Here is a 24,125-nt window from a genome sequence, read left to right as displayed (position 1 = left end):
ATATTCAAACACAAAAAATCATATGTACTTTTACTTTTGGTTATCATATTATTACTCCAAATATTCATATTTCATACCACCAAATCTCATTAAAATAGATTGCAGAACATTCCGCAACAACGTGTGGGCTATCATTTAGTAACAAAGTTAGATTCCAACCAATTACTCCCCAACGGACCCCTTCTCAAAATTGATATTTTCTACAAATACAAGACAAGTTTTTGCAACTTGTGTCCATGGTCAAAAGCTCATTAAATGACTTGGTGGAAGGTGCTCTCATAACTATTGTGTTTCACAAACTAATAAAAACTTCCCGAATATAAGTGCTTCATATATTAGTGTTTAAAATAACAATCATGCACTAATATCTCCCACAACCTTGGACAACTAGATTTGGGTAGACCCGCTTGTACCGGTGGGCCAATGGTGACCAGCTCCCTCGTCCCAGTTTTCTTATGAAGCCGAGCCAAAGGACCCGGCCTTCAAAATATGGGTCAGACCAATGTCCTAATGGATAGCGTCCGCTAATTCCTATCACGAATTTTTAGGACTCAGGGGCTTACGAGGCCCTTGAAACTCAGCAAAAAATAGGGGGGGGGCATGACATGGTGCCTCCAATGTTGAAGCAAGTGTTGCCTCCTGATCTTTCTTCACATGCTTCCCCAACATTCCCATCAGCAACTGTGAATACGGCTCCAAAGGATGCCCCTTCTCTACGGCTGCGACAAGCCCACGAAGTCGAATCTGGGAAAGAGAGCTTCTGACCTCACCGTAACAACTCGGAGGGTCGGCATGATTAAGTTGATCACTGTGAACTTACCACAAGAATCTTGGTTTGTTGCTCCTTGGACTCCATCTAGAGAGGTTGCTCCATGTACGCTATATTGGTATCCAAGGATGGCAATTTACTCATGGCCATGAGTACCCGTGGGTACTCGGCTCATATGGATAGGGTATGGGCACATTTTCTTGCCCATGGGCGATGCCCAAATCCAACTCGACTAGTCCTGGGTAGGGAATGAGTATGATGTATTGATTATTGCACAAAAATTATAAGCTAGCTCGTGAAATAGATGCATTGATTTAATGAAAGACACACAAATAACATCATGAATATAGTGCTTTTCAAAAGGCATAATGATCATTGTCCCACGATTAAAGTTATCAAATGCATATTCTCTATTTCATTTGGCACAATGTTTATGTTGGTTATAGAATTGTAGTAGTATTTCTTCATTCTTATTACATAATATAAATATGCACACACTTCACTCGCTAAAGGAGGTCTAGTTAACCCAAAAACTAAAAGAGTTTTCAGTTCCTATGGCATAGTTTGTTCCAACTGTATATGATGCATGTGGCATGCTAAGGAGAAAAAAAATGCTTACCATTATAGCTAAAGAAGTGACGACAATTGCATCGACAGGTGTTATGCTGGATAGACTGCAAGTGCAAGGGTTAGTTTTCCATTCAAATCAGCAGTGCCCTGCGTGATTGCCACGGTTCCATAGAAAGTGAGATCGGAGATGTGGACAACAAAGCAGCTCTGCATCGCAGTTCTGATCACCTTCTTTTCTCCGCTTATCGTGCGACATTTGATATTGAACAGCCCCATATCAGGAACATCCCGCTATCAAATTCTCCATGCCAATCCCCTTGCATGGCTCAGCAACCGAGTGGACGCAGATGCACCAACAGCCAATCCGGCGAATGCGCAGGTGGTATCATTACCAGCAGATGATTCAAGCAGCCTGGATCCCAGTAATTCCTCTACTAGGGTGGTATCATCACCAGCGGATGATTCAAGCAGCCTAGATCCCAGAAATTCCTCTGCAAGGGTGGTATCATCACCAGCGGATGATTCAAGCAACCTGGATCCTAGAAACTCCTCGACTGAAAGACTACACTGGCTAAACACATGGAACCATATGAAGCAGCTAACCAACGTATCCACGGGCCTTCCCCATGCGACTAAAGCGATCAAAGATGCAAGAACCGCATGGGAAAACTTGATGGCAACGGTTCAAAATGCAACTTCTCCGGGAATAGAGAAGGGGAGGCTCTGCCCATACTCAGTTCACAGAATGGACGCTTCCAAGTCGGCGGGCGGTCACTTTACCATGGACATACCGTGTGGGCTTGTCGTTGGTTCTTCCATAACTGTCATAGGCACTCCTGGCAGCCTGTCTGGTAACTTTTGGATTGATCTTGTCGGGACGGCACTCCCGGGGGAACCTGAAGAACCCATTGTGTTGCGGTACGGTGTTCGTCTAACCGGCGATAAACTTGCTCAAGGTCCGGTCATAGTGCAGAACGCCTTCACTGCAAGTAATGGCTGGGGTTTTGAGGATCGTTGTCCCAGCGGCCACTCCAACAATGCAACTCAAGGTACTTTAAACTTGCTTATAAATTGCTTACTAGTAGTAGTTATTATTGTGGTGCCTCACACCACTTATCTGACATCTTTCACAGTGGATGATTTGGAGAGATGTAATTCCATGGTGGGCAGAGAAGAAAAGAGCATAAAGAACTCTACACATCACGCTGGTCCCAAGCAAGGTGGAAAACCAAGCACATATTTTCCTTTTAAGCAGGGATACCTTGCTATCACAACTCTCCGGATAGCGCTAGAAGGAATCCATATGACGGTTGACGGGAAACATATTACTTCATTCGCATACAGAGCGGTAATCTTCTCCCGTGTGGATCATGAGATAAATGTGATGTTGCTCAAATCCTTACTGTTTGAGTTTCTGTTATCAGGGCTCCGAACCTTGGTTTGGTACTCAAGTAAGGATTTCTGGTGACTTCAAGCTAGCAAGTGCCATTGCAAGTGGACTGCCTACCTCCGAAGACTTGGAAAATAGCCTCGATCTTGATATGCTGAAGTCATCACCTATTCCAGACGGCAAAGATCTCGACCTTCTGATCGGCATCTTCTCAACAGCAAACAACTTCAAGCGTAGAATGGCGATTCGAAGGACGTGGATGCAATATGATGCAGTGCGTAACGGAACAGTTGCGGTCCGATTTTTCGTTGGCCTGGTAAAATACTAAAGGATAGTTATCTCAATCAACTGTCAAGTGCTTCAGAGTGTTCTTTTACTGCTTCCGTTTACATATTAAGGCAGTCCTTAATCCTGACACGTTTGGTATTGTTTTGTTTACTAAAAGCATACAAACCTGATGGTAAATAAGGAACTCCGGAACGAGGCACGCAAATATGGTGACATTCAGGTGTTGCCCTTTGTTGATTACTACAGCCTAATTACATGGAAGACACTGGCAATATGCATCTATGGGGTAAAACATTGATCTTCTTCTCACAACTAATTTAGGATTTTCCATTTCTTTTGCTTTTGTGTGCTTAACTAACTGTGCTCTATTTGAGCAGACCAATGCTGTGTCAGCCAAGTATCTGATGAAAACAGACGATGATGCTTTTGTTCGAGTGCACGAAATCTACTCCTCGGTAAAACAGTTGAATGTCAGCAACGGTCTGCTCTATGGTCGCATCAATTCAGATTCAGGTCCTCACAGAAATAGTGAAAGCAAGTGGTACATAAGCCCGGAGGTAATGTCCCCACGTAGAAAGGTTCGCTGCCATAAACATGGGTCCCAAGATTTCTGATGTATTCTGCTTCTGTAGGAATGGCCTGAAGAGAGATACCCACCATGGGCTCATGGACCAGGATATGTGGTTTCAGAAGACATTGCAAAGACAATCAACATTTGGTATAAAACAAGTCGTCTGAAGGTATCTCTGTTTAGGCAGAAGTGTAACCTATGGCTCTGTGATATACGAAGTACATGCTAGATGAAAACTAATTTACAAACGACCGGTCAAGTGCCAAACCACAACCAAGTCACCTAGAGGTATATTGATTTAGCAAAAATGAGCTATGATTTCCCTCCTGGAACAAAGAAAAACTAGCTGAAAGAGGCACACTCAAGCTATAATTTCGCTATTCTAAAAAGAACTCTTTTTCTCGAATATGCATATCATATATTAAAGAAGGAAAGGCATAGAAAGCCTCCACCAGTCATTTACAAATGCCGTGATTCCTCACACACATACAGCTCCACTCCACCACTAGGTTGAAGACTACTCCTCCCCGTTACTCCATCCTTCTAAACCTGTAAACAAAAAATCTACAGTCCCTTTCACAGGTCTAGCCTCTTATTATTTGATCTTCTCTGCTGCTACCAGCTGACAGATTGTATAGCTAAACAAGATGTTATCTACATCCTTCATTCTTGCAGATGTTCAAACTAGAAGATGTGGCAATGGGCATATGGGTTGACGAAATGAAGAAGGGCGGTTTACCCGTGAGATACGAAACAGATACGAGGATTCACACTGATGGTTGTAAGGAGGGGTACATTGTTGCTCACTATCAACAACCAAGGAATATGCTATGCATATGGGAGACACTCCTAAGGACAAATCAAGCAATGTGCTGCAACTAACTAACTAGTAATGCAGAAGCAATTCTGATTATGTGAATATTTTTTTAAATTCACAAACATTTTCAAATCATGATCCTTTTTTGAATTCACCAACATTTCTTTTTTTAAATCTTCAAAATAAATAGAAGGGAGGCACTGCGGTCTGTCGATCAGTTTCTGTTTGGGGGGCAAACAGTGGCAACCGGTTTTCTGAGGAAGCCAAGGGAGTCATCGCCTGTTTCTATGGGGAGCGAATGAACACTAGGCCAGTGGTGTCGGAGGAAGAGGTTTGTGGAGGCACGGCGGCGAGGGCGCAGATGTTGGAGATAGGGAGCTTCAAAGAAGCCATGTAGGCCTCCCTCGTCGCCTTCTCCACCTAGGCCGCCGGAGAGCCTACCAGAGAACTCCAGCACAACAAAACAACAGCTGCGTCCGTACGTGTACATTGCTATGACGCATACGATGTTTCCAGTCCCCAATTCATGATCACCAAATCCATCGAAACTGTAGCGTACAAACATTCTCAGTAGACACAAGATCCTCAGTGCAATGATGTTCACATTCAGATTTAGTACCCACTATATGGCTGTACACATCAGAAATGTTAATTCACTCATGAGCTATCAAGGGCCTGCTAAATGCGTGTGAAAGCAGTAAAAGCATTACCACTGACTAGCTAATTAGTCAAAATCAATCAAAGCAACAAGCATGGAACTCACAGTTTACATTGTAACTCGGAGTACTCTGTTTTGTGCCCAATGCATCAAAGGTGTCTCAATCAACTAATACTAACTTTTGAACCATGTACCAATACAAGTTTTAAACCATGTACAGTTAATATACCATGTAATTTATTTGAGAGGAAAATACCATGTAATTTGTCAACACACAACTCTGATGGGCTCGGTCGTCAATACAAGAAAAATGGACTCTACAGATTTGTCAGCAAGTTCAGACTTTCACCAATTCATTTATGTGAAAAGAGTCGAGACACTAAGAAATAGTAGCACATGAGAAGTATCCAATGTGAAGAGAGCCCTCGGTTACAGGCTGGAAACCATGGAACATAAGGGTTGCTACATCCTGGGCCGATGGCCCATGTGAGTTCGGAGTACCGCCAGCCGTCAAACAAACGAGCAACATAACAGCAATCTTCACAGCCTGCCTCGCGAGTTTGGTCTGCTGCATTAGATTGGCTTATACACCTTGCTTTTCTGCATTCACATATATATCACGAAAATACATCTAGCACACATCTCCAATCAAGAAATTGCAGTCCATTAGGTACCAGGAGCAAGTGTGCGCAGGTGCCAAAACGACACCCCCTTTTATTACCAAGAGGCGAGAGCTTTAAGGAGGTTACTGATCAAGGGGACAACCTTTGGATGTGCCATTCTGTACTCCCACCTAATTCTCGCTGTGAATACTGTAGCCTGTTTATATAAAAAAGTATTGTGTTCAAAACTACATTGACATGTTCACAGATATTCAAACAAGGGTTTTTGACAAAATCAAAATTGATAATCAAATGACAAATGTACAGAACATACCGGTCATGCAGACGAGACTGCTGGCCTTGCCAGAACTCAAAAAGATTTGGTGTCAACCTGTAGCCACCCCAGTAATCGGGTTTTGGGATGAAGCTACTGCAGAACAAGAAAACGGCAATGGGATTAAAAGAAGAAGCCAAAATTCAGGATTAACATGCAGCAGTTAACTAAAGATTGTTACACTTTAGCAGCTTAGACCGACACACTAAGGGCATCTTCAACGCTCGACCCTAGCGCAAGGTGCTAGGATTTCTTTCCCAGCCGATCAGCAGTTGAGCCCCAAATCCCGACGTCATGTCTGGCATCGGTGCCAAAAGATGCATCAGGCGCTTGGCTATTTGCCCCGTACAAATAGACTACCGAAAGTTGTTACCAGTCTGTGATTACCGCCTGCGATTGGCATCTTGCGTTGAAAGGGAGGATGCTTAGATGATTTTTTATTTTAAGATATTTATTTCCTCTATCTCTAAGCGTCTACAAAGGCGTCCCGCATTGTAGATGCCCTAACTGCAGTTAACAAGCATATCTAATCACAGATAGGGCATAAGTGATTCATGCCAATGCCCCACTAATACCGACATAGTAGCTATGGAGCCTTTGAGCTGTAGTCTCCATCTCCCTCTCTCCAGAGGTAGAACAGGAGTAAAAGAATCCATTTCTGTTGCTCCAGATATAGGGGTGTACTTGACAACATAATGTGCTGAAGCTCCAACAGAGACCGTTGCAGTGCATGCTTTTCATGATGTTGTATTCACAAATAATGCAATATGAAGATGCAGATATATTAGTGGGAGCAACATATTAAGGTTGTTGAGTACACCCCAAATAAATTTTAGCACTTTGACAACTGTTCACGAAACTGGGTTTATGGCAGTGTTGCCCTGTCCTTGGATCTAGGAGTATTAAACTGGTGTCGCAGTTACCATTGATGTGGTAAAGTAGATAAAATGCTTGGGAACAAAGCAGCTAGGGTGAATTGTTCGTGTCAATAAAAAAAAGAAATGGCATGGATGACAAAAAGACCGGCTTTTCATCAAAGTAGCACGTTCTTTGATCGAATCAGCTGCAGCTCTCACAGATGCTATTTCTGTACAGCATATTATTTGAATAGGAAACTATAGATAGAGTTAGGGAAATCCTTTCTTGAGGGTCAAGTATTTTTTCCATCTATATATGGGGGCACACGCTTGTATTAGTCAATCTAAGTTAACCAACAAGAATAATTTATCGATCTCTCCTCCCTTGTTCGTCATCAATAATCTATGTTTTACTCCCCAATCCCGTAGCTATCTTTAAAACACCCAAGGATGCTTACAGAAACATGCAACCGACACCAAACATGGGTGCAGCTGTCATACTGACTCACCCGTCAGAATATTTTTGCTCCAATTCCTTGTACGCTTGTTGGAGAACTTCTCTTCCAGAAATGACAGTGCTCTAGAAATAGCATAGTTAATACTGAATTTTGCTTTGGAGCATGCTGCGACAAACATAAACTAGAACAACAATACCTGCTTGCTAACAATTGCACCAAGCTGACTTCCACGTGGGCGGCTGTGGAAATACTTCTCAGATTCTTCTTCTGAGACCTTCTGAACCGACCCTTCTACTCTAACCTATGAAACGATAAAGGTCAGCATCAGCCAACAAGAGCACTTTTAGTATACTGTTATGACCGGCCAGGTCTATGGTCGCAGGAGGCCCAACAGGCAGGCTTAGGCCCGCAAGTTATCTTAGTTTCATTTTCAGATTATGGTTATATATACGAGCTGTAAGACTATTTTGAGAATGAAGCAATAAGACTATTTCTATTGCCCGGCTCCCAGAGGAGCCGGAAACCCTAAACCCTAGCCGCCTCCTTCTCTCGCCGCCGCCGGCCGCCGCGCTCAGGCCCTCGCCCTTCCCCCTCCTTTCCCTACTGTCTCCGGCCAAGACCGGGCAGAACCTTGGTATCAGGTACCCGGGTTTCGACCATGTCTTCCCCGCCAAATCCACCACCGCCGCCGCCGCTCCCCCACGCCTCCCCCACCGCCGCTGCCACCGATTCCTCCACCACCGCCGCCGCGTCGCCGGGTACTACGGCCTCCCTATCAGCGCCGCTCTCCTCCGCCCCCGACACCACGCCGGGCCAGGGCCAGCCGCACCTCCCCATCCAGCAACCATCGCCGCCGCCTTCCCCAGCGCCGCCGCAATTCACACCGGAGGCTATGGCCGGCGTGCTCAATGACCTAGTCGTGGCAGCCCAGGGCATTCGCCTCTACTTGGCCAGCCCGTATGGACCGTCTCCACCGCTGCATCAGGCCGCGGCCGCGGGACAGCAGGCGCTGCCGTGGTACTCAGTACCGGCGGCCCTCACCGGCGGCTACCCGGCGCTTCCCGCCCCGGCGACTTCGACGCCGCCTTGGCCTCAGTGGCCGACGCCGTTCTCGGTGCCAACCGCGCCGCCCGCCACCGTCCAGGGACCGCAGTGGCCGACCTAGACCCCGCCGTCCGCGCCACCCTCCACCACGCCGTCCCTTCCGGCGGCCACGGTGCCAGTTCCACCACCGCCACCGCCCAACCCTGGCCCGGGCGGGTCCTCGCCGAGCGGCCTTCCGATCCAGGAGGTCCGCTTCCCTTCGTCACCATCGCCGCTTCCCGACTGGCTCCACGGGCCGCCGTCGGCTCCCACGGAGGCCCGGCCGCCGTCAGGGGTCCAGTGGCAGCCCGAGGCGTCGGGCGTCACAGGGCACTACGCCGGGCCTTCCACCCTGGACCGGGAGCCGCCATCAGCCTTCCGTACCGCCGAGGCAGTGGGCCCGGGCGCGCCACACCAGCAACCGCCCCGGTTCGCAAAAATCGACTTCGCCACGTACGACGGTTCGGACGACCCGCTTAACTGGCTCAACCAATGTGACCAGTTCTTCCGTGGACAGCGCACGCCCGCATCCGAGCGCACGTGGCTGGCTTCCTACCATCTCCGCGGGGCCGCCCAAACATGGTACTACGCCCTCGAGCAGGACGAGGGCGGCATGCCACCGTGGGATTGCTTCCGCGAGCTATGTCTTCTTCGGTTCAGACCACCGGTACGCGGGAGCCGCTTGGCCGAGTTGGGCCGCCTACCGTTCACCTCCACGGTGCAAGATTTCGCCGACCGCTTCCAGGCGCTAGCGTGCCACGCGTCGGGTGTGACGGCCTTACAGCGGGCGGAGCTCTTCATCGGCGGCCTTCCCAACCACATCCGCGTGGACGTCGAGATGAAGGGACCACAAGACCTTCAGACGGCCATGTACTATGCGCGGGCGTTCGAGCAGCGTGCCCAGGCTTTGACATCGACGCGGCCATCCGCGCCACGTGGGGGCCGTCCGCCTCCCCGGCCGCCTCCGGCAGCGCCGGCATCTTCTACCACCGCCCCGGCCGCTACCCCGGCCCCGACGCGGCCGTTCCAGCGCCTCACTCAGGCGGAGCAGCTGGAACGCAGGCGCTTGGGCCTGTGCTTCAACTGCGATGCGCCCTATGCGCCGGGCCATGTTTGCCCGCGCCTCTTCTACCTGGAGATGACGGACGAGACCGAGGATGACACCCCGGAGGCTGACCTCGGCGCCCCGACTCTTGCGGAGCCCGCAGCGGCACCCGCACCGGCCCCGGCTACCGCCCTTGTGGTGTCCCTTCACGCGCTGGCCGGAATCCGTGATGAACGGACGATGCTTTTACCGGTCATGATCCATGGCGAGCGCCTGGTGGCCCTCCTGGACACAGGTTCCACGCATAATTTCCTGCCGGAGGCCACCATGCGGCGTCTTGCGCTCCAGCCGACCGGAGGGGAGCAGTTGCGGGTCACTGTCGCTAATGGCGACCGTCTACGCTGCCACAGGCTCGCCCGCGACGTGCCCATCACTATCGGCGACGAGCACTTCACCATCACCTGCGCCGGCATCGATTTGGGCTGCTTCGACTTCATCCTCGGCGTCGACTTCTTGCGCACGTTGGGTCCTATTCTTTGGGACTTCGACGCGCTGACGATGACCTTCTGGCGTTTGGGTCGTCGAATTCGGTGGGACGGCATTAGGGGGGCCGCACCCGCACCCCCTCTTCAGCTGGCCGCGACGACCACGGAGGCCGAGCATCCGCTCTTGGACGGGCTCCTGCAGCAGCACCGGGATCTCTTTGAGGAGCCACAGGGTCTGCCACCGGCCCGGATCTACGACCACCGTATTCACCTCCTTCCGGGATCGGCCCCTGTGGCCGTACGGCCTTACCGGTATCCACAGCTGCAGAAGGACGAGTTGGAGCGGCAGTGTGCACTCATGCTTGCCGCCGGCATCATCCGCATCTCCACGTCCCCGTTTACAGCACCGGTCCTCCTCGTTCGTAAGTCGGATGGCACGTGGCGTTTCTGCATCGACTACCGCGCCCTTAATGCTCTCACATTGAAGGACAAGTTTCCTATTCCGGTTGTCAATGAGCTTCTCGACGAGCTGCACGGGGCGCGCTTCTTCACCAAGCTGGACCTCCGGTCGGGGTATCATCAGGTGCGCATGCATCCAGACGACATCGCCAAGACGGCGTTTCGGACTCATCACGGCCACTTCGAGTTCTTGGTGATGCCCTTTGTCCTCTCCAACGCCCCGGCGACATTTCAGGCCTTGATGAACGACGTCCTCCGGCCCTACTTACGTCGGTTTGTGCTCGTTTTCTTTGATGACATCCTTATCTACAGCGCCTCTTGGGCAGAGCACCTCCAGCATGTGGCCATCGTCTTCAACGAGCTTTGGGCGCATCATCTTCATCTTAAGCGCTCGAAGTGCTCGTTCGGGACACCTTCGGCCGCTTACCTCGGCCACGTCATCTCGGCCGAGGGAGTGGCCATGGACGCCGACAAGGTGGCGGCCGTCGCCGCCTGGCCGATCCCGCAGTCTCCGCGGGCTCTTTTCGGGTTCCTTGGCCTCGCGGGGTACTACCGAAAGTTCATCCGGGAATTTGGCCTCATCGCGGCCTCGCTCACGCGTCTCCTCCGTCGCGACGCCTTCTCTTGGGATGCGGAGGCCACTTCAGCATTCGAGGCCCTCAAGGGGGCCCTCACGACGGGACCCGTACTGCAGATGCCGGATTTCGACCTCCCCTTCACCGTCGACTGCGACGCTTCCGGTCATGGCCACTCCCTCGGCCAACTTGAGATGGCGTGCGGCAAAGGGGCGGCTGAAGAAAGCGAGGGGTCCCTCGCCCTGGTGTAGGGCGAGGGACCCCTCGCTTTCTTCAGCCGCACGCCATCTCAAGTTGGCGGCGTATGAGCGTGAGCTCATTGGGTTGGTGCAGGCAGTACGCCATTGGCGGCCCTATCTTTGGGGTCGCTCTTTCCGGATCCGCACGGACCATTACAGCCTCAAGTTCATGCTGGATCAGAGGCTCTCGACGGTGCCCCAGCACCAATGGATCAGTAAACTCTTTGGTTTGACTTCACCGTCGAGTATCGGCCGGGTCGCCTTAACACCGTCGCCGACGCCCTGTCTCGGCGTAACGCCGATGTGGACGACGGTGCGGCGGAGGGGGCGGCCTTCTGCATCATCACCGGGCCCTCCTTCGCCCTCTACGCCGACATCCGTCGGGCGACCGCTACCGCGGCTGACTCCCTCCTCCTGCAGCAGCAGCTGGCGGCAGGAGAGCTGGAGGAGCCGTGGCGCCTCGCCGATGGCCTGCTTCTCCATGGGCGTCGGGTCTTCGTTCCGGCGCACGACGATCTTCGCCAGCAGGTGCTGCGCCTCGCTCACTTGGCGGGCCATGAGGGAGTGCAGAAGACGCTCCATCGTCTCCACGCCGACTTCTACATTCCCGGTGATCGTGCCCTGGTCCGTGACTGGGTACGGTCGTGCGTGACGTGCCAGCGCAACAAGACGGAGACTCTACGGCCGGCTGGCATGCTTCAGCCCTTGGAGGTTCCATCTCAGGTTTGGGCGGACATCTCCATGGACTTCATCGAGGGCCTCCCCAAGGTGGGCGGCAAGTCCGTCATTCTCACGGTGGTCGACCGCTTCTCCAAGTATGCTCATTTCATCGCGCTTGGCCATCCATATTCAGCGGCATCTGTCGCACGGGCCTTCTTCGATGGCATTGTACGTCTCCACGGGTTCCCTTCTTCGATCATCAGTGACCGGGACCCCGTGTTCACGGGACACGTGTGGCGTGACCTTTTCCGGCTGGCGGGCGTGAAGCTACGCCTGAGTACCGCCTTTCACCCTCAGACGGACGGCCAGTCTGAGATCGTTAACAAGGTGATTGCCATGTATTTGCGTTGTGTTACAGGTGATCGCCCTCGCGCATGGGTGGACTGGCTTTCGTGGGCAGAGTACTGCTACAACACCTCTTATCACTCCGCCCTCCGTGCTACGCCCTTTGAGGTGGTGTATGGCCGGCCACCCCCGCCGATCCTTCCGGTTGATCCGGCCTCGGCACGGACCGAGGTAGCCGGGGCTCTTCTGAGGAGCCGTGATGAGATGCTTGCGGAGGTCCAGCAACGACTCCTGCAGGCCCAACAGTTGGCCAAACGTTACTATGATGGCCACCATCGCGAGGCGGAGTACGCAGTGGGTGATTGGGTCTGGCTGCGTCTACTTCACCGCTCTACGCAGTCCTTGGACCCACGCGCGAGGAAGAAGCTCGGTCCTCGCTATGCCGGTCCCTTTGCGATCCTGGAACGCATTGGGAAAGTGGCTTACCGTCTGCAGCTTCCGGCAGGCGCGCGGATCCATGATGTCTTCCATGTCGGGCTGCTCAAGCCATTCCGCGGCGAGCCACCCGCGGCACCGCCGGCCCTTCCACCGATCACGGACGGGCGTCTCCTTCCTGAGCCAGAGAAGGCGTTGAAGGCTCAGCTGCGCCGAGGCTCCTGGTACATGTTGATCCGGTGGACTGGACTACCAGAGGAGGACGCTACTTGGGAGCAGCGCGAGGAGTTCCGCCAGCACTACCCCGACTTTCAGCTCGAGGACGAGCTGTTTGCGCAGGCGGGGAGAGATGTTATGACCGGCCAGGTCTATGGCCACAGGAGGCCCAACAGGCAGGCTTAGGCCCGCAAGTTATCTTAGTTTTATTTTCAGATTATGGTTATATATACGAGCTGTAAGACTATTTTGAGAATGAAGCAATAAGACTATTTCTATTGCCCGGCTCCCAGAGGAGCCGGAAACCCTAAACCCTAGCCGCCTCCTTCTCTCGCCGCCGCCGCACCGCGCCAGGACGGCGCCTCGCCGCCGGCCGCCGCGCTCAGGCCCTCGCCCTTCCCCCTCCTTTCCCTACTGTCTCCGGCCAAGACCGGGCAGAACCCTAGCCGCTAACATATACACTGTTTTCTCAGTCAGTTTGAAACAAATCGTTCCACTGGAGCGCTAAAAATAAGAAAGAACTGAGCGCCTGACTGAATTTACAAAAATATGCGGTAAATAGGAATTCAGCATGGTATTTGGTTTTAAAAACGAAAAAAATGTAAAGTACCAACACCAAACTGAAATTACCGAGCAAACCAACATATGCTTTATTTGCCTTGAAGACCCATTATATTTCAACACATACTGAACAAAAGTTGTTTCACATTAATTTATTAAACCACACTGAAAATCTATTTGGTAAATCTCTTGCCTGGTTTGAAAACTATGTTGCATAAAAATATACCAAACATGCCTCATGAGTTCATTCCTTACTCCGTGTTAAACGAATACACCAGATGCATCAACTTTCATTGTTCTCACTTATAACTGGTACCAAAAATCAGATGAAACATGAAATGAGACCTAGTCTAATAATTAAATACATGGTAGAATAATGAAGAATGTCGGATTTGAGAAAAGATCAGAAAAGAAGAACATACATAAAAAAAAGAGGATTACTTAACAGATCAGCTTACAAATAAATGCAAAACCAGATTATGCTGAAAGAGGTGAAACCATATTTCACATATCAGACAGCAAGCACAGTATACTTTTGTAAATGACTACCATTGTGTTGATTTCACCTTCTTGCTACTGCAGGCAACAAAAATTATCCTATAATAGTAGCGCATGCGGTTGGTAAAATCACCTGTCGGTTCATCTCATTCCAGTAGAAAAGAAGTGCCGCATTTGAATTTTCCGATAAATCATGTGCTTTTTGGCTACCGTAATTTGTGTACCTGCACAAGACCCAATGAAGGCATGAGGAACAAATTTTTAGGAGGTTCATTGGAATGGATGGATAATTGTTTAAAATGGTGATTTTTAACGTACCAAACGAATCCCTGCTTATCAACGCCTTTTAAAAGAACCATTCTTGAAGAACTGTCCATAAATTAACGACAAAGAAAATTATCGTTATTAGTAACCAGTTTTGCAAGCTGAAAGGAACATTAAGGAAAGAGAACCATACGGCTTTCCCGCTTTATTGACAGTTGTTAAAGCCATGGCATTAGGTTCGCGCAGGCCAGCAGTAACTGCTTCATCAAACCAAGTACGAAACTACAGCAAAGAAACAGTCATCGGAATATGATATTATTGAAAAATTGGCTTAGGATTTCTGGAATTACTCAAGTTAATCGTACCTGGTCGAACGGATTAGGCATCACTTGAGTCTCAAGAAGTTCCGGGGAAATATAATTCTCCCTGAGAGATGAAATGTCAACTGACGGCACTTTTCCAATTCTCACACACATGGAGGTTCCAGGATATGGAGGAAGTTCAAGCCCATATTTGCTCGAAATGGGAGGCGGAACAAACCTACCCCCTAGGAAATGGTGGGGTCCAGTAAATTTTTTGGCACAGAGCTTTGGTGCGGTCAATGATACCTGGACATTCCGCAATAACTTGAGAACTAAAAATTGTCATGGTTAAATGGTTATCTATAATGTTGATGCATGAATTCGTCAAAAAATCTTTCAATAGATGCTAACCAGCATATCAGGCTTAATTCCTCCTCCACTGACATCTCCCTCCTCTACATGCCACCCAGAAGGGATATCAACAGAAACAATTGGCGGTCTTTTCGCTGAATCACCAATAACACTCAATGAAACAAGCATTTGGATAAGATCATCAAAGGGTGGCCGGGGTGCTCCTGAACAATAGTTTCCAAAAACAAAATCTTAAGTAAGAATGATGGAGAATATATCGTATAACTGAGGAAAACAATCACATAGCCTGTTAGTGCAATTCCATTCAGTTCACACTTCAAATGGTAGCAGTACTTTCTTAATTAACAGATTACAGATCATTCTTTCTTTTATAAGATTCTGCATTAAAATAAGCTACTTGCTCCCAGCACCCTTCTGTATACCTATATTCCAAAATACCACTTGATACCGGAACAGTAACACCATGTGTTTACTGAATAATCATGTGATGTATGAGTATGATCAAATTCAATTTACCCAAAAAGCTGCTAACACTTTCCTGAAAATCATTGTTGTTTATGCTTGGAGCTCAACCGTTGTTTTGATTAGATTATGCATAAAATAATTCTGACTTGTACAACCTATGTGTTATGCATACATTCAGCTCCTCAACTACTGCTGATACAGGGACAACAACAACATTATTTCAATGAGAACATATGAACTACTTTAAAAATCATATGGCATAGAATATTCACATGGAACAAAACAAGGGAAACATGTAAATGATAAAATATCTGACATGAGCTTTACATAAAATCAGTGGTCGCAGATCAGAACAACACAAAAGGTAAAACACTAAACAGGATATAAAAATCACACATACCATGAAATGAGAAACCAAACATCGCATCAATAACAATGTCATACTGCCCTGATAAATCCTGAGGTAGGTCTTCAACAGGCACAAACGGGATAGCCAGCGATTCAAGCTAGAACATAAAAGATAATTAAAAGAATAATAGTGGAAAAGGGTATCATATGGCACACCAAGAAAATCATGGAGTCCATCAAAGATTACCTGAGTAACAAGACCAGAATACAGAGGTTTTGCCGTACGTTTTGGATAACAAACAAAGGGCTTGTATCCAAAATGATAAAGATGCCGAGCAGCAACCAGACCATCACCACCATTATTTCCCGGACCACAGATGATAAGAACCCTTGTATGTTCACTCAACTTATAAACCTGTGTTGATCATGAAAATTTTCACTAAACAGAAAGAACAACTAACAAAGAAAGAAGGGGCCTGAAAAGAGAAACATGATCAAGGACATAGATGATAGCTCACGTAGAACATTAGTAATACCTTCTATGTCTGATCAGTTCCTATCTTTTCAACTAGTTAGTGGGAGTTCACAACTATCAAGAGACCATAGTACTGTATCGCCCAGTCATTTTCTTTGTAGTGGTCTGCTCTTGAGTGCTTTAATGGCGACATCTTTCTATCATTTCGCAACAACAGCAAGCTGCTGCTGCTGCATAGTCTAGACGGTCTAGTGCTAGACAATTAACCAGCTAACTGGTATGTAATTAGCACGGCAACCAGAACAACAAGCCAACATGGCAATACAGTTCAAGAGCAGCACAGAAAGTCAGGTGTCTTATACCTCCGCGACGGCCGTAGCGACGCTTAGCCCAGCGAGCTCCTGCACGGAAGCAAGCCCGGATCAAATCAAGCAGTCAGCGCCAGAGGGCCCCCACCCCACAACCGCGGGGCCACAGGTGAAAGGAGAGAGAGGGGCCGCTGTTCCCCGCCACTTACCATGAGCTGGTCGACGCTGAAACCGAGGGGGCCCATGAGTTGCTCGTCGATATCCGCGGCATCGCGCTGCGAGAGGTGCGTCACCTCCGCGGCGGCGGCGGCCGCCGTCGACGTCGCCAGCGACGCCATGGCCTGCCTGGGCGTGGGGGGCAGGGTCCGCGGCGACGCAGCGGCGGCGAGGAAGGCGAGACCGCGGCGGGGCAAGTAAGGGAGGCGGAAGTGGGGGCTAGGGTATGGGGACGGAGGAGGGCAGAGCGGAGTGACGGTGGCGGAGGTGGAGAGGAAGAAGGGCATAACACGGGTGGTGCTGGCGAGGCCGGATTTGTTGCGGAACTTGCACGCGGCGGTCAGCATCGAGCGCTGGCGGCGGCCGGGACTGGGCGCTCGCACCGCGGTGACTGGCTCAGCGCCTCAGCCGGCTGGTGTGTGTGTCAAGTGTCATGTACCGGGTGGCTGCTAGCCAGCTGGGTGATGTGGCGTGTCAAGGGTTACATAAAATTTTGACCTGAAAGGGTTGATGTATGAAAAATGTTTAGGCCTCTTTGATTCATAGAAATATTGTAAAAATGATAAATGATAGAAACTTTGTAGAAAAAATTTCTTTGAAGTCTTTTGGTTTGTAGTCTATTCATATATAGGATACGAATAAATTCTTCACATTTTAAAAGAAAAAAATATTAACCTAGACTCAATGAAAAAGTCATATCCTATGCATCAAATAACATCTCTTTCTATATAGGAATTGAGATACATGTCATCTTATTTTCTATGATTTTTCTATTCTTATACTAGTCTTATCCTAAGAACCAAAGGAGATCTTAGAATGCATGGATGCACCAACCAAAGAGATGAAACTTGGAGCCCTCCCGGGCCACTCGGGGGAAACCCTGGCAGCCGTAGGCCCGGCCCCTACCTACTGCTCACCCCCGCATCGCGTCGTCGGAGGGCCAGCCGGCGAAGCCGCGTCAGGCCCTGGGGTGGCGGAGGCGAGGTCGTTCATCTCCTTCTTCGCCCCCAACCTCACCCCCCCCCCATCCGGTGCTTGGCGGCATCGGGGCAGTGGTGGCCTTCCCTGGCAACTCCTTCCTCAACATGCTGGCAGCGTAGGTGGTCTCCCTCGGTCGCGGCTTCCTTGTGGTGGTTCTGGTCTGTCCCGAGCGCGATCTGGGGGCTCACACCGGCTGGTTGTGGTGCTCTTCGGCCGACTCCCGGTGGCGGTCGGGCGCACCCTGCTAGCTATGGCTCCCCTCCCCCGCCCATCATCCCCCTTTGAGCTTTGGGTCGGCCTCTTCGGGAGGCAGCCATGGATGAGGTTGGTTGTTCCCGGCGGTGGCTACTCCTTGCACTGCGTCAGAAGGGTGATTTGGTTGCGCGAGTCCCCTTCACCCTCCCTCCGACAAGGGCGGCTTCGGCCCAGCAGCCGTGGACCTGCGCCCTTCCGGCATTCATGGTCGCCCGTGTGCGGCTCCGGACCAAGCGAGCCCTGGGAGCTGCGCTCTTTCCGGCTCCTTTGGCTCGTTGGCTCCTCAGCGTCTTCACACCACCACCACCCTACTGGTGCCCTGGTTGGCCGTCCATCCCGGCGCATCTTTGTCTCTGGCACGCTCTGGGAGCTGCGTCCCCTTCCAGCTCCTCGAGCCCGCAGGCATCCCTGCTGCTCCGGTCCAGGTTACTTGGATCTGCGTTCCCTTCCAGGTCCTGGCTCATTCGGGGCTCCGACCACCGTCGCATCTCGGTCGCCTCTCATTCCGCTCATGCAACCTTGCCATCCTCCGAAGCTCGCATGTCCAGCAGTGCCATGTGCCTCCTTCGACGTCCGGCATGGCTCCCCTTCCTTCAGTCGCTGATCCGACCTATGCTCGACTACCTCTTCTCCGTCATGTGCTCCGGTGGCTTGGGCTTGCTCAAAATTTGGCCAGGGCAAAATCCATGCATCTTCTGCTGGCAGCGGCGACACCCGCGGGTGTCATCCCCTTATTGGAGGCGCCGCCATGGCCATTATCTGTGCTCCTCTTCGAGCATCAGGGAAAAGCTAGGTCTGGTTTTTCGGATCCGACGACGACAGCGTCTTGGTGTCGTTCTCCTTTGTGAAGGTGTTCTCTTTGTTTTGCTCGTGACGCACTTGGTGTTGGACTTGGAGATGTTGGTCGTCTAATTGGTGGTTAGATCACTTCTCTGGTCTATGAGTTAGTTGTATCCTTCTATGTTTGGGTCGAGTATCTCATGTCTCTTCGCTTCAGGCAGCATGTTCACGCCACTTGCGTTGGTTCATGTGTTGTACCATCTCATATACTCATTCAAATTTCTTCTATAAATGAAGTGATATGCAAGCTTTGCGTATTCGTGAAAAAATGTTTAAAAATTCATTTATTTCGTCTAAACCATATTTGTGTGGGATTTTGGACAAGGCTAGCGAGCGCCTGAGTGCCCGCTGCTACCATCGAGCGTTATACCATTTATAGAAAGTCCAACTGGTCCATCTGCATACACTTCCAGAAAAGAAAGCACTTTTGCCATCTACCACCACCTTTTTCGTGCACACGTGATACTGAAACCTTACCAGCCTAAATCTTGTCCCCATGTGCATTTATTTGGGGTTCAAAAAGTTTAAAAACTCATAACTTTTGATTCAAGCATCAAAATTCAGTTTCGTTTTCACCGTTGGGTTTCTCGTGATGAGTTCTTCAAAACTAGATCCCATATTGGTAGGTTTTGTTGAACTTTTTTTGAGACAACTTTGGGTGCGATGGAGGCAACTTTAGTGCTATAGGGAAGCAACTTCATGTTTTCCCTAGTAGGACTGCCTATTAGTTGGTTTGTGTAAAAATGAAAAAATCACACAAAACATGAGGCACCTTGATCCCCCCCTAGCAACTCGATGTCATATTGTGTGAAACTCCTACTCATCTTGCGTGTATGCAACTATACACATATGCATATAACAATTGTTCTACTAAACTCTAAGGCAACTGCCCCCCCCCAGCAGAAATCCACACAATTGTTCTACCAAGATCCAAAGCAACTATTCCACTGCCCCCCCCAGCAGAAATCCACACAATTGTTCTACCAAGATCCAAAGCAACTATTCCTTGTAAAAATCCAAGCAATTATCCTAGCAAATCCAAGAAATTATATTACCAAAACACAATGCAAAACTATTTCTGACAAAACCAAGCAAATGTATTACCAAATCACAATGCAAAACTTTTCTAACAAAATCGGACAACTATCCTACAAAACCAAGCAACTGCATTACTCAAAAAACAATTATGGAAAAATTGCCCTAGCAAAACCAAACAACTTGGTTCTGGTCTGCACTACTACTTAGATTGTCTGCTTTAGGCAGAAAAAATGTATGACCAACTTGAATAGGCTTTGTGGACAACTATCTGACCCCCCTCCCCATGCAACTTATCTATTCTAGCAAAAATCCAAAACAACTCAATTATAAAGAAAACACAAAATAAAAAATTTGTTCTACTAAAAAAATTCAAGCAACTTTCTAGCAAAACCAAGCAACTGCGTTACAAAAAACACAAATGCAAAAACATGTTCAAAACTAATCCAAGCAACTACCCTTACAAATCACGAGAACTTAACAATGATAATTAATTGCCTGGCAATGATGACCGGTTGCATGTCATCGCTAATTAGATGGCTACGGTACTAGTAGAAGATGTCTGTGGGTGTAGCTCATGTTGTCTATACTTTGAAACATAGCGTTAGCATCCTCGATAGTGGGGTAGACAACTTATATGTGAATTTAGTGAACATGATAGTCGCAGGAGACAACTTATAAGGACTTCTTGTTGATAGGCAACCATTGAAAGTGCGTTATGTCGACTAGAGAGGGGTGAATAGGCGATTTTTATGAATTCTTCACTGAGGAATTTCAGGGTAAGGAAATTCCTGAGTGAAGAGCTACTTGCAGCGGAATAACTACTCAGAAGTAAACATAATAGTGCATGAGCTTGGTCTTCATGGTGAAATGAAAACAAGCACAGAGTACAGAAAGCGTAAACACGGGATAACAGAGAATGAAGACAAACAGACTAAAGAAATTAAATTGAGGAAATAGAGAAAGTCTTCAGTCAAAATCTTCAAACAGGTATGAACAAACACACAACGCAGAAATGAGGAAATGAAAGGGTTTGAGGAAATGGAACCAGGTAGCTTGGTGGAGACAATGATTTGGTAGACCAGTTCCAACTGTTGTGACAGTTGTACGTCTGGTTAGGGTGGCTAGGTATTTAAACCTGAGGACACACAGTCCCGGACACCCAGTTCTGAACACGCAGCTCAGGACACTTAGTCCTCACCATATTCCCCTTGAGCTAAGATTAGACAGACCTCGCCCAATTACTCGTGGTAAGTCTTCAGGTGACTTCCAAACCTTCACAGACTTGGTCACTCGGTGATTCACAATTTCCTCTTGGATGCTCTAGACCATGACGCCTAACCATCTGGAAGATGCACAATCTTCAAAGGTAACAGGCGTCCAATCCACGCAGGATCAATCTCTTCAGTGATGCTCAATCACTTTGGGTTTGTAGGTGTTTGGGTTTGGGTTTTCCTCACTTGATGATTTTCACTCAAAATCCTCGGAGGATGGGATGCTCTCAAATGAAAAGTGTCAGTTTCTCTTGGAGCAGCCAACCAGCTAGTGGTTGTAGGGGGCGGCTATTTATAGCCTAGGGAGCAACCCGACATGATAAGACATAAATGCCCTTCAATGATATGACCGTTAGGTGGGTAGATATTTTGGGACAGCTGGCGCATAGCACAACAACGGTCGGAATTTTGAGTATCAAATTCCTCAGGGCTATCATGTTCCTCACTGTGTAGGCAATCCGCACTAGCGAATTCATAACCCCTCAGTCAGAACAAATTCCTCAGAGACAAGAAGAACTTTATCTCTGTCACTGAAGAAATTGACAGAACTGTATGAGATTTCCAATGGCTTCACTCGAAGGGATTGTAGGTGTAGGATTTGAGTTGAGCATCACTTGGAAATTTTTCCTTAGTATTCCCTCGACCCCCTTTAACAGTACGGTGTTTCCTATGACTCAAGAAAGAGAAAATGAAACTACGAAAACAAAAGTATTCATGCTTCATGTTCCTTGAATGAATACCAAGTCTTCAGGATTACACCAATTTCTTCACTTTCAAAGTCTTCAGAAATCCAAAGTCTTCAGTCGAAGAACTTCATTTTTAGGGGTCGACTTTCCCTGTAAATATCAAACTCCTCATATACTTATAGACCTGTGTACACTCGCAAACGCATCAGTCCCTTAACCTATAAGTCTTCAATACACCAAAATCACTAAGGGGCACTAGATGCACTTACAATCTCCCCCTTTTTGGTGATTGATGACAATTGATACGTCTCCAACGTATTTATAATTTTTGATTGCTCCATGCTATATTATCTACTGTTTTGGACATTATTGGGCTTTATTATCCACTTTTATATTATTTTTGGGACTAACCTATTAACCGAAGGCCCAGCCCAGAATTGTTGTTTTTGCCTGTTTTAGGGTTTCGAAGAAAAGGAATATCAAATGGAGTACAAGCGGAATGAAACCTTCGGGAACGTGATTTCTCAACGAACAAGACCCAGGAGACTTGGACCCTACGTCAAGACACAAAAGAGGAGGCCACGAGGTAGGGGGCGCGCCTACCCCCCAGGCGCGCCCTCCACCCTCGTGGGCCCCCTGTTGCTCCACCGACGTACTCCTTCCTCCTATATATACCTACGTACCCCCAAACGATCAGATACGGAGCCAAAACCCTAATTCCACCGCCGTAACTTTCTGTATCCACGAGATCCCATCTTGGGGCCTATTCCGGAGCTCCGCCGGAGGGGGCATCGATCACGGAGGGCTTCTACATGTAAGTGCATCTAGCGCCACCCTAGTTGGTTTTGGAGTATTGACGACAAACCTAGTTGAGGGACTAATGTGTTTGTGAGAATTGCAGGAAAACACAGGTAGAAGTCCCTCATTGATTCGGTTTTTCTACCAGAGATGACCCCTAAAAATGTATGAAGACATTGAAGACAAAGGTGGTATATGAAGATATTCACATTGAAGACTATGACAAAAGAAGACACGTTATGAAGCCTATGGAGCTCGAAGACTTAGATCTTTCGTAGTTCTTTTTATTTTGTGTTGAGTCATAGGAACCACCGTACTGTTAAGTGGGGTCCAGGAGAACCAGTCAGAATGACTGAAGTGATGCCTAAATCAAAAACCTATGTCTTCGAGTGAAGACAATGAGAGCGGATCTTGTCCAGAGCCGGACAAGTCAGCTTTGCTTGTAGCCCAAGTAAAGTTGCCATGAGAGTTCGAAATCTGACCGTTGAGACATGTGTCAGTTCCTTAGTGACCCAGGGTCATTTCGGACAAATCAGGTTGGGTTGCCAAGTGGCTATAAATAGCCCACCCCCACAACCATAAACGGTTGGCTGCTCAGATTTCAGTGCACGGTTTTTATCGATTGAGAGCAACCCACCTCGAAGCCTTTGAAAACAAAATTCCTAGTGAGGAGAAAAGCCCTAACCACCCAAGCCAGACTAAATTGGGCATCACTTAAGTCTTCGTGTCTGTGTGATCTGAAGACTTATTACACTTGAGGACTGTGAATCCTCCAAACGGTTAGGCGTCGCGTTCAGAGCATCCAAGAGACATTATGGATTGCCAGTGAACAAAGTCTGTGAAGGTTTGGGAGTCTACCTTGAAGACTTACCAGAGTGATTGGGCGAGGACTAAGTGACCTTAGCTCAAGGAGAATACGGTGAGGACTTGGTGTCCTGAACTGTGTGTTCAGGACTGGGTGTCCGGGACTGTGTGTCCTAAGGTTTAAATACCTAGCCGCTCCAACCAGACATACAGTTGTCACAGCAACTGGAACTGGTCCAACATATCATTGTCTTCAACGAGTCACTGGTTTTATCTTCACTTCCTTTTCTTACTGTTACTCATTGTGAAGCCATTGCATGCTTGCTTTATCTTTTGTCTTCACAACGTGAATGTATGATCTGTTTGGCTTCATAACTTCTTCCTACCTGATCCTTATTACACTGAAGCTGTTTGTCATTGTGCTTTCACTCTATTGAATACATGACCATGGCTGGCCTAGTGTAATCTAACTTCCGCTGCATAGTAATAGGCATAATCTTCACTGTTTGTCTTCATAACTCTCACGTTTTGAAGACTTTCATAAAAATCGCCTATTCACCCCCCCTCTAGTCGATATAACGCACTTTCAATTGGTATCAGAGCAAGGTGCTCCCTTGTTCTGTGTGATTCGGTTTAACCACCTGGAGTTTTAGCTATGTCAACTGCAGGAATAATCAAAGTCTCCGCTGCGTGCCCCGTCTTCGATGGAACTGAATATCCCTACTGGAAGAATAAGATGCGCATGCATCTTGAAGCCATTGATGTCGACCTATGGTATGTCGTCGAG

The 24,125-nt window shown here is 48.6% G+C and overlaps 2 protein-coding genes across 3 annotated transcripts; one reads left to right on the top strand and one right to left on the bottom strand.

Moving 5' to 3' along the window:
* Nucleotides 1-1,430: 1,430 nt before the first annotated feature.
* Nucleotides 1,431-4,470, top strand: LOC119314441 (beta-1,3-galactosyltransferase GALT1-like). Its single transcript, XM_037589161.1, has 7 exons — nt 1,431-1,761; nt 1,816-2,388; nt 2,473-2,687; nt 2,764-3,045; nt 3,395-3,574; nt 3,650-3,757; nt 4,264-4,470. The coding sequence occupies exons 1-7, from the start codon at nt 1,527-1,529 to the stop codon at nt 4,468-4,470; spliced, it is 1,800 nt and encodes a 599-aa protein (XP_037445058.1). The 5' UTR covers nt 1,431-1,526.
* Nucleotides 4,471-5,260: 790 nt separating this feature from the next.
* On the bottom strand, nt 5,261-17,096 carry LOC119317220 (pyridoxine/pyridoxamine 5'-phosphate oxidase 1, chloroplastic-like). 2 transcript variants are annotated; one of them, XM_037591648.1, is made up of 13 exons: nt 16,659-17,091; nt 16,504-16,542; nt 15,914-16,081; nt 15,719-15,824; nt 14,893-15,056; nt 14,545-14,787; nt 14,373-14,461; nt 14,234-14,284; nt 14,049-14,139; nt 7,511-7,615; nt 7,366-7,436; nt 6,000-6,095; nt 5,261-5,882 (listed from the first exon to the last, which is right to left on the bottom strand). In XM_037591648.1, the coding sequence occupies exons 1-13, from the start codon at nt 17,010-17,012 to the stop codon at nt 5,816-5,818; spliced, it is 1,644 nt and encodes a 547-aa protein (XP_037447545.1). In that variant the 5' UTR covers nt 17,013-17,091; the 3' UTR covers nt 5,261-5,815. The 2 variants fall into 2 exon arrangements, with proteins under 2 accessions (XP_037447545.1, XP_037447544.1); XM_037591647.1 differs by having other exon boundaries at nt 5,261-6,095; nt 16,659-17,096.
* Nucleotides 17,097-24,125: the final 7,029 nt, after the last annotated feature.

This window comes from Triticum dicoccoides, chromosome 6A, assembly GCF_002162155.2.
Source record: "Triticum dicoccoides isolate Atlit2015 ecotype Zavitan chromosome 6A, WEW_v2.0, whole genome shotgun sequence".
Taxonomy (NCBI): domain Eukaryota; kingdom Viridiplantae; phylum Streptophyta; class Magnoliopsida; order Poales; family Poaceae; genus Triticum; species Triticum dicoccoides.
Note: the sequence above shows the minus strand (reverse complement) of the source record. Positions and strands in the feature narration are given on the sequence as shown.

Excerpts from the sequence above, each read along its gene's own strand:
- LOC119314441 (XM_037589161.1), top strand. The coding sequence starts at position 1,527 with ATGTGGACAACAAAGCAGCTCTGCATCGCAGTTCTGATCACCTTCTTT. Across the intron at positions 1,762-1,815 it reads TTCAAGCAGCCTGGATCCCA|ATCCCAGAAATTCCTCTGCA; the intron begins GTAATTCCTCTA and ends CAAGCAGCCTAG. Across the intron at positions 3,575-3,649 it reads AGTGGTACATAAGCCCGGAG|GAATGGCCTGAAGAGAGATA; the intron begins GTAATGTCCCCA and ends CTGCTTCTGTAG.
- LOC119317220 (XM_037591647.1), bottom strand. The coding sequence starts at position 17,012 with ATGCTGACCGCCGCGTGCAAGTTCCGCAACAAATCCGGCCTCGCCAGC. Across the intron at positions 16,543-16,658 it reads TCAGCGTCGACCAGCTCATG|GAGCTCGCTGGGCTAAGCGT; the intron begins GTAAGTGGCGGG and ends GCTTCCGTGCAG. Across the intron at positions 14,140-14,233 it reads GATAAGCAGGGATTCGTTTG|GTACACAAATTACGGTAGCC; the intron begins GTACGTTAAAAA and ends GGTCTTGTGCAG.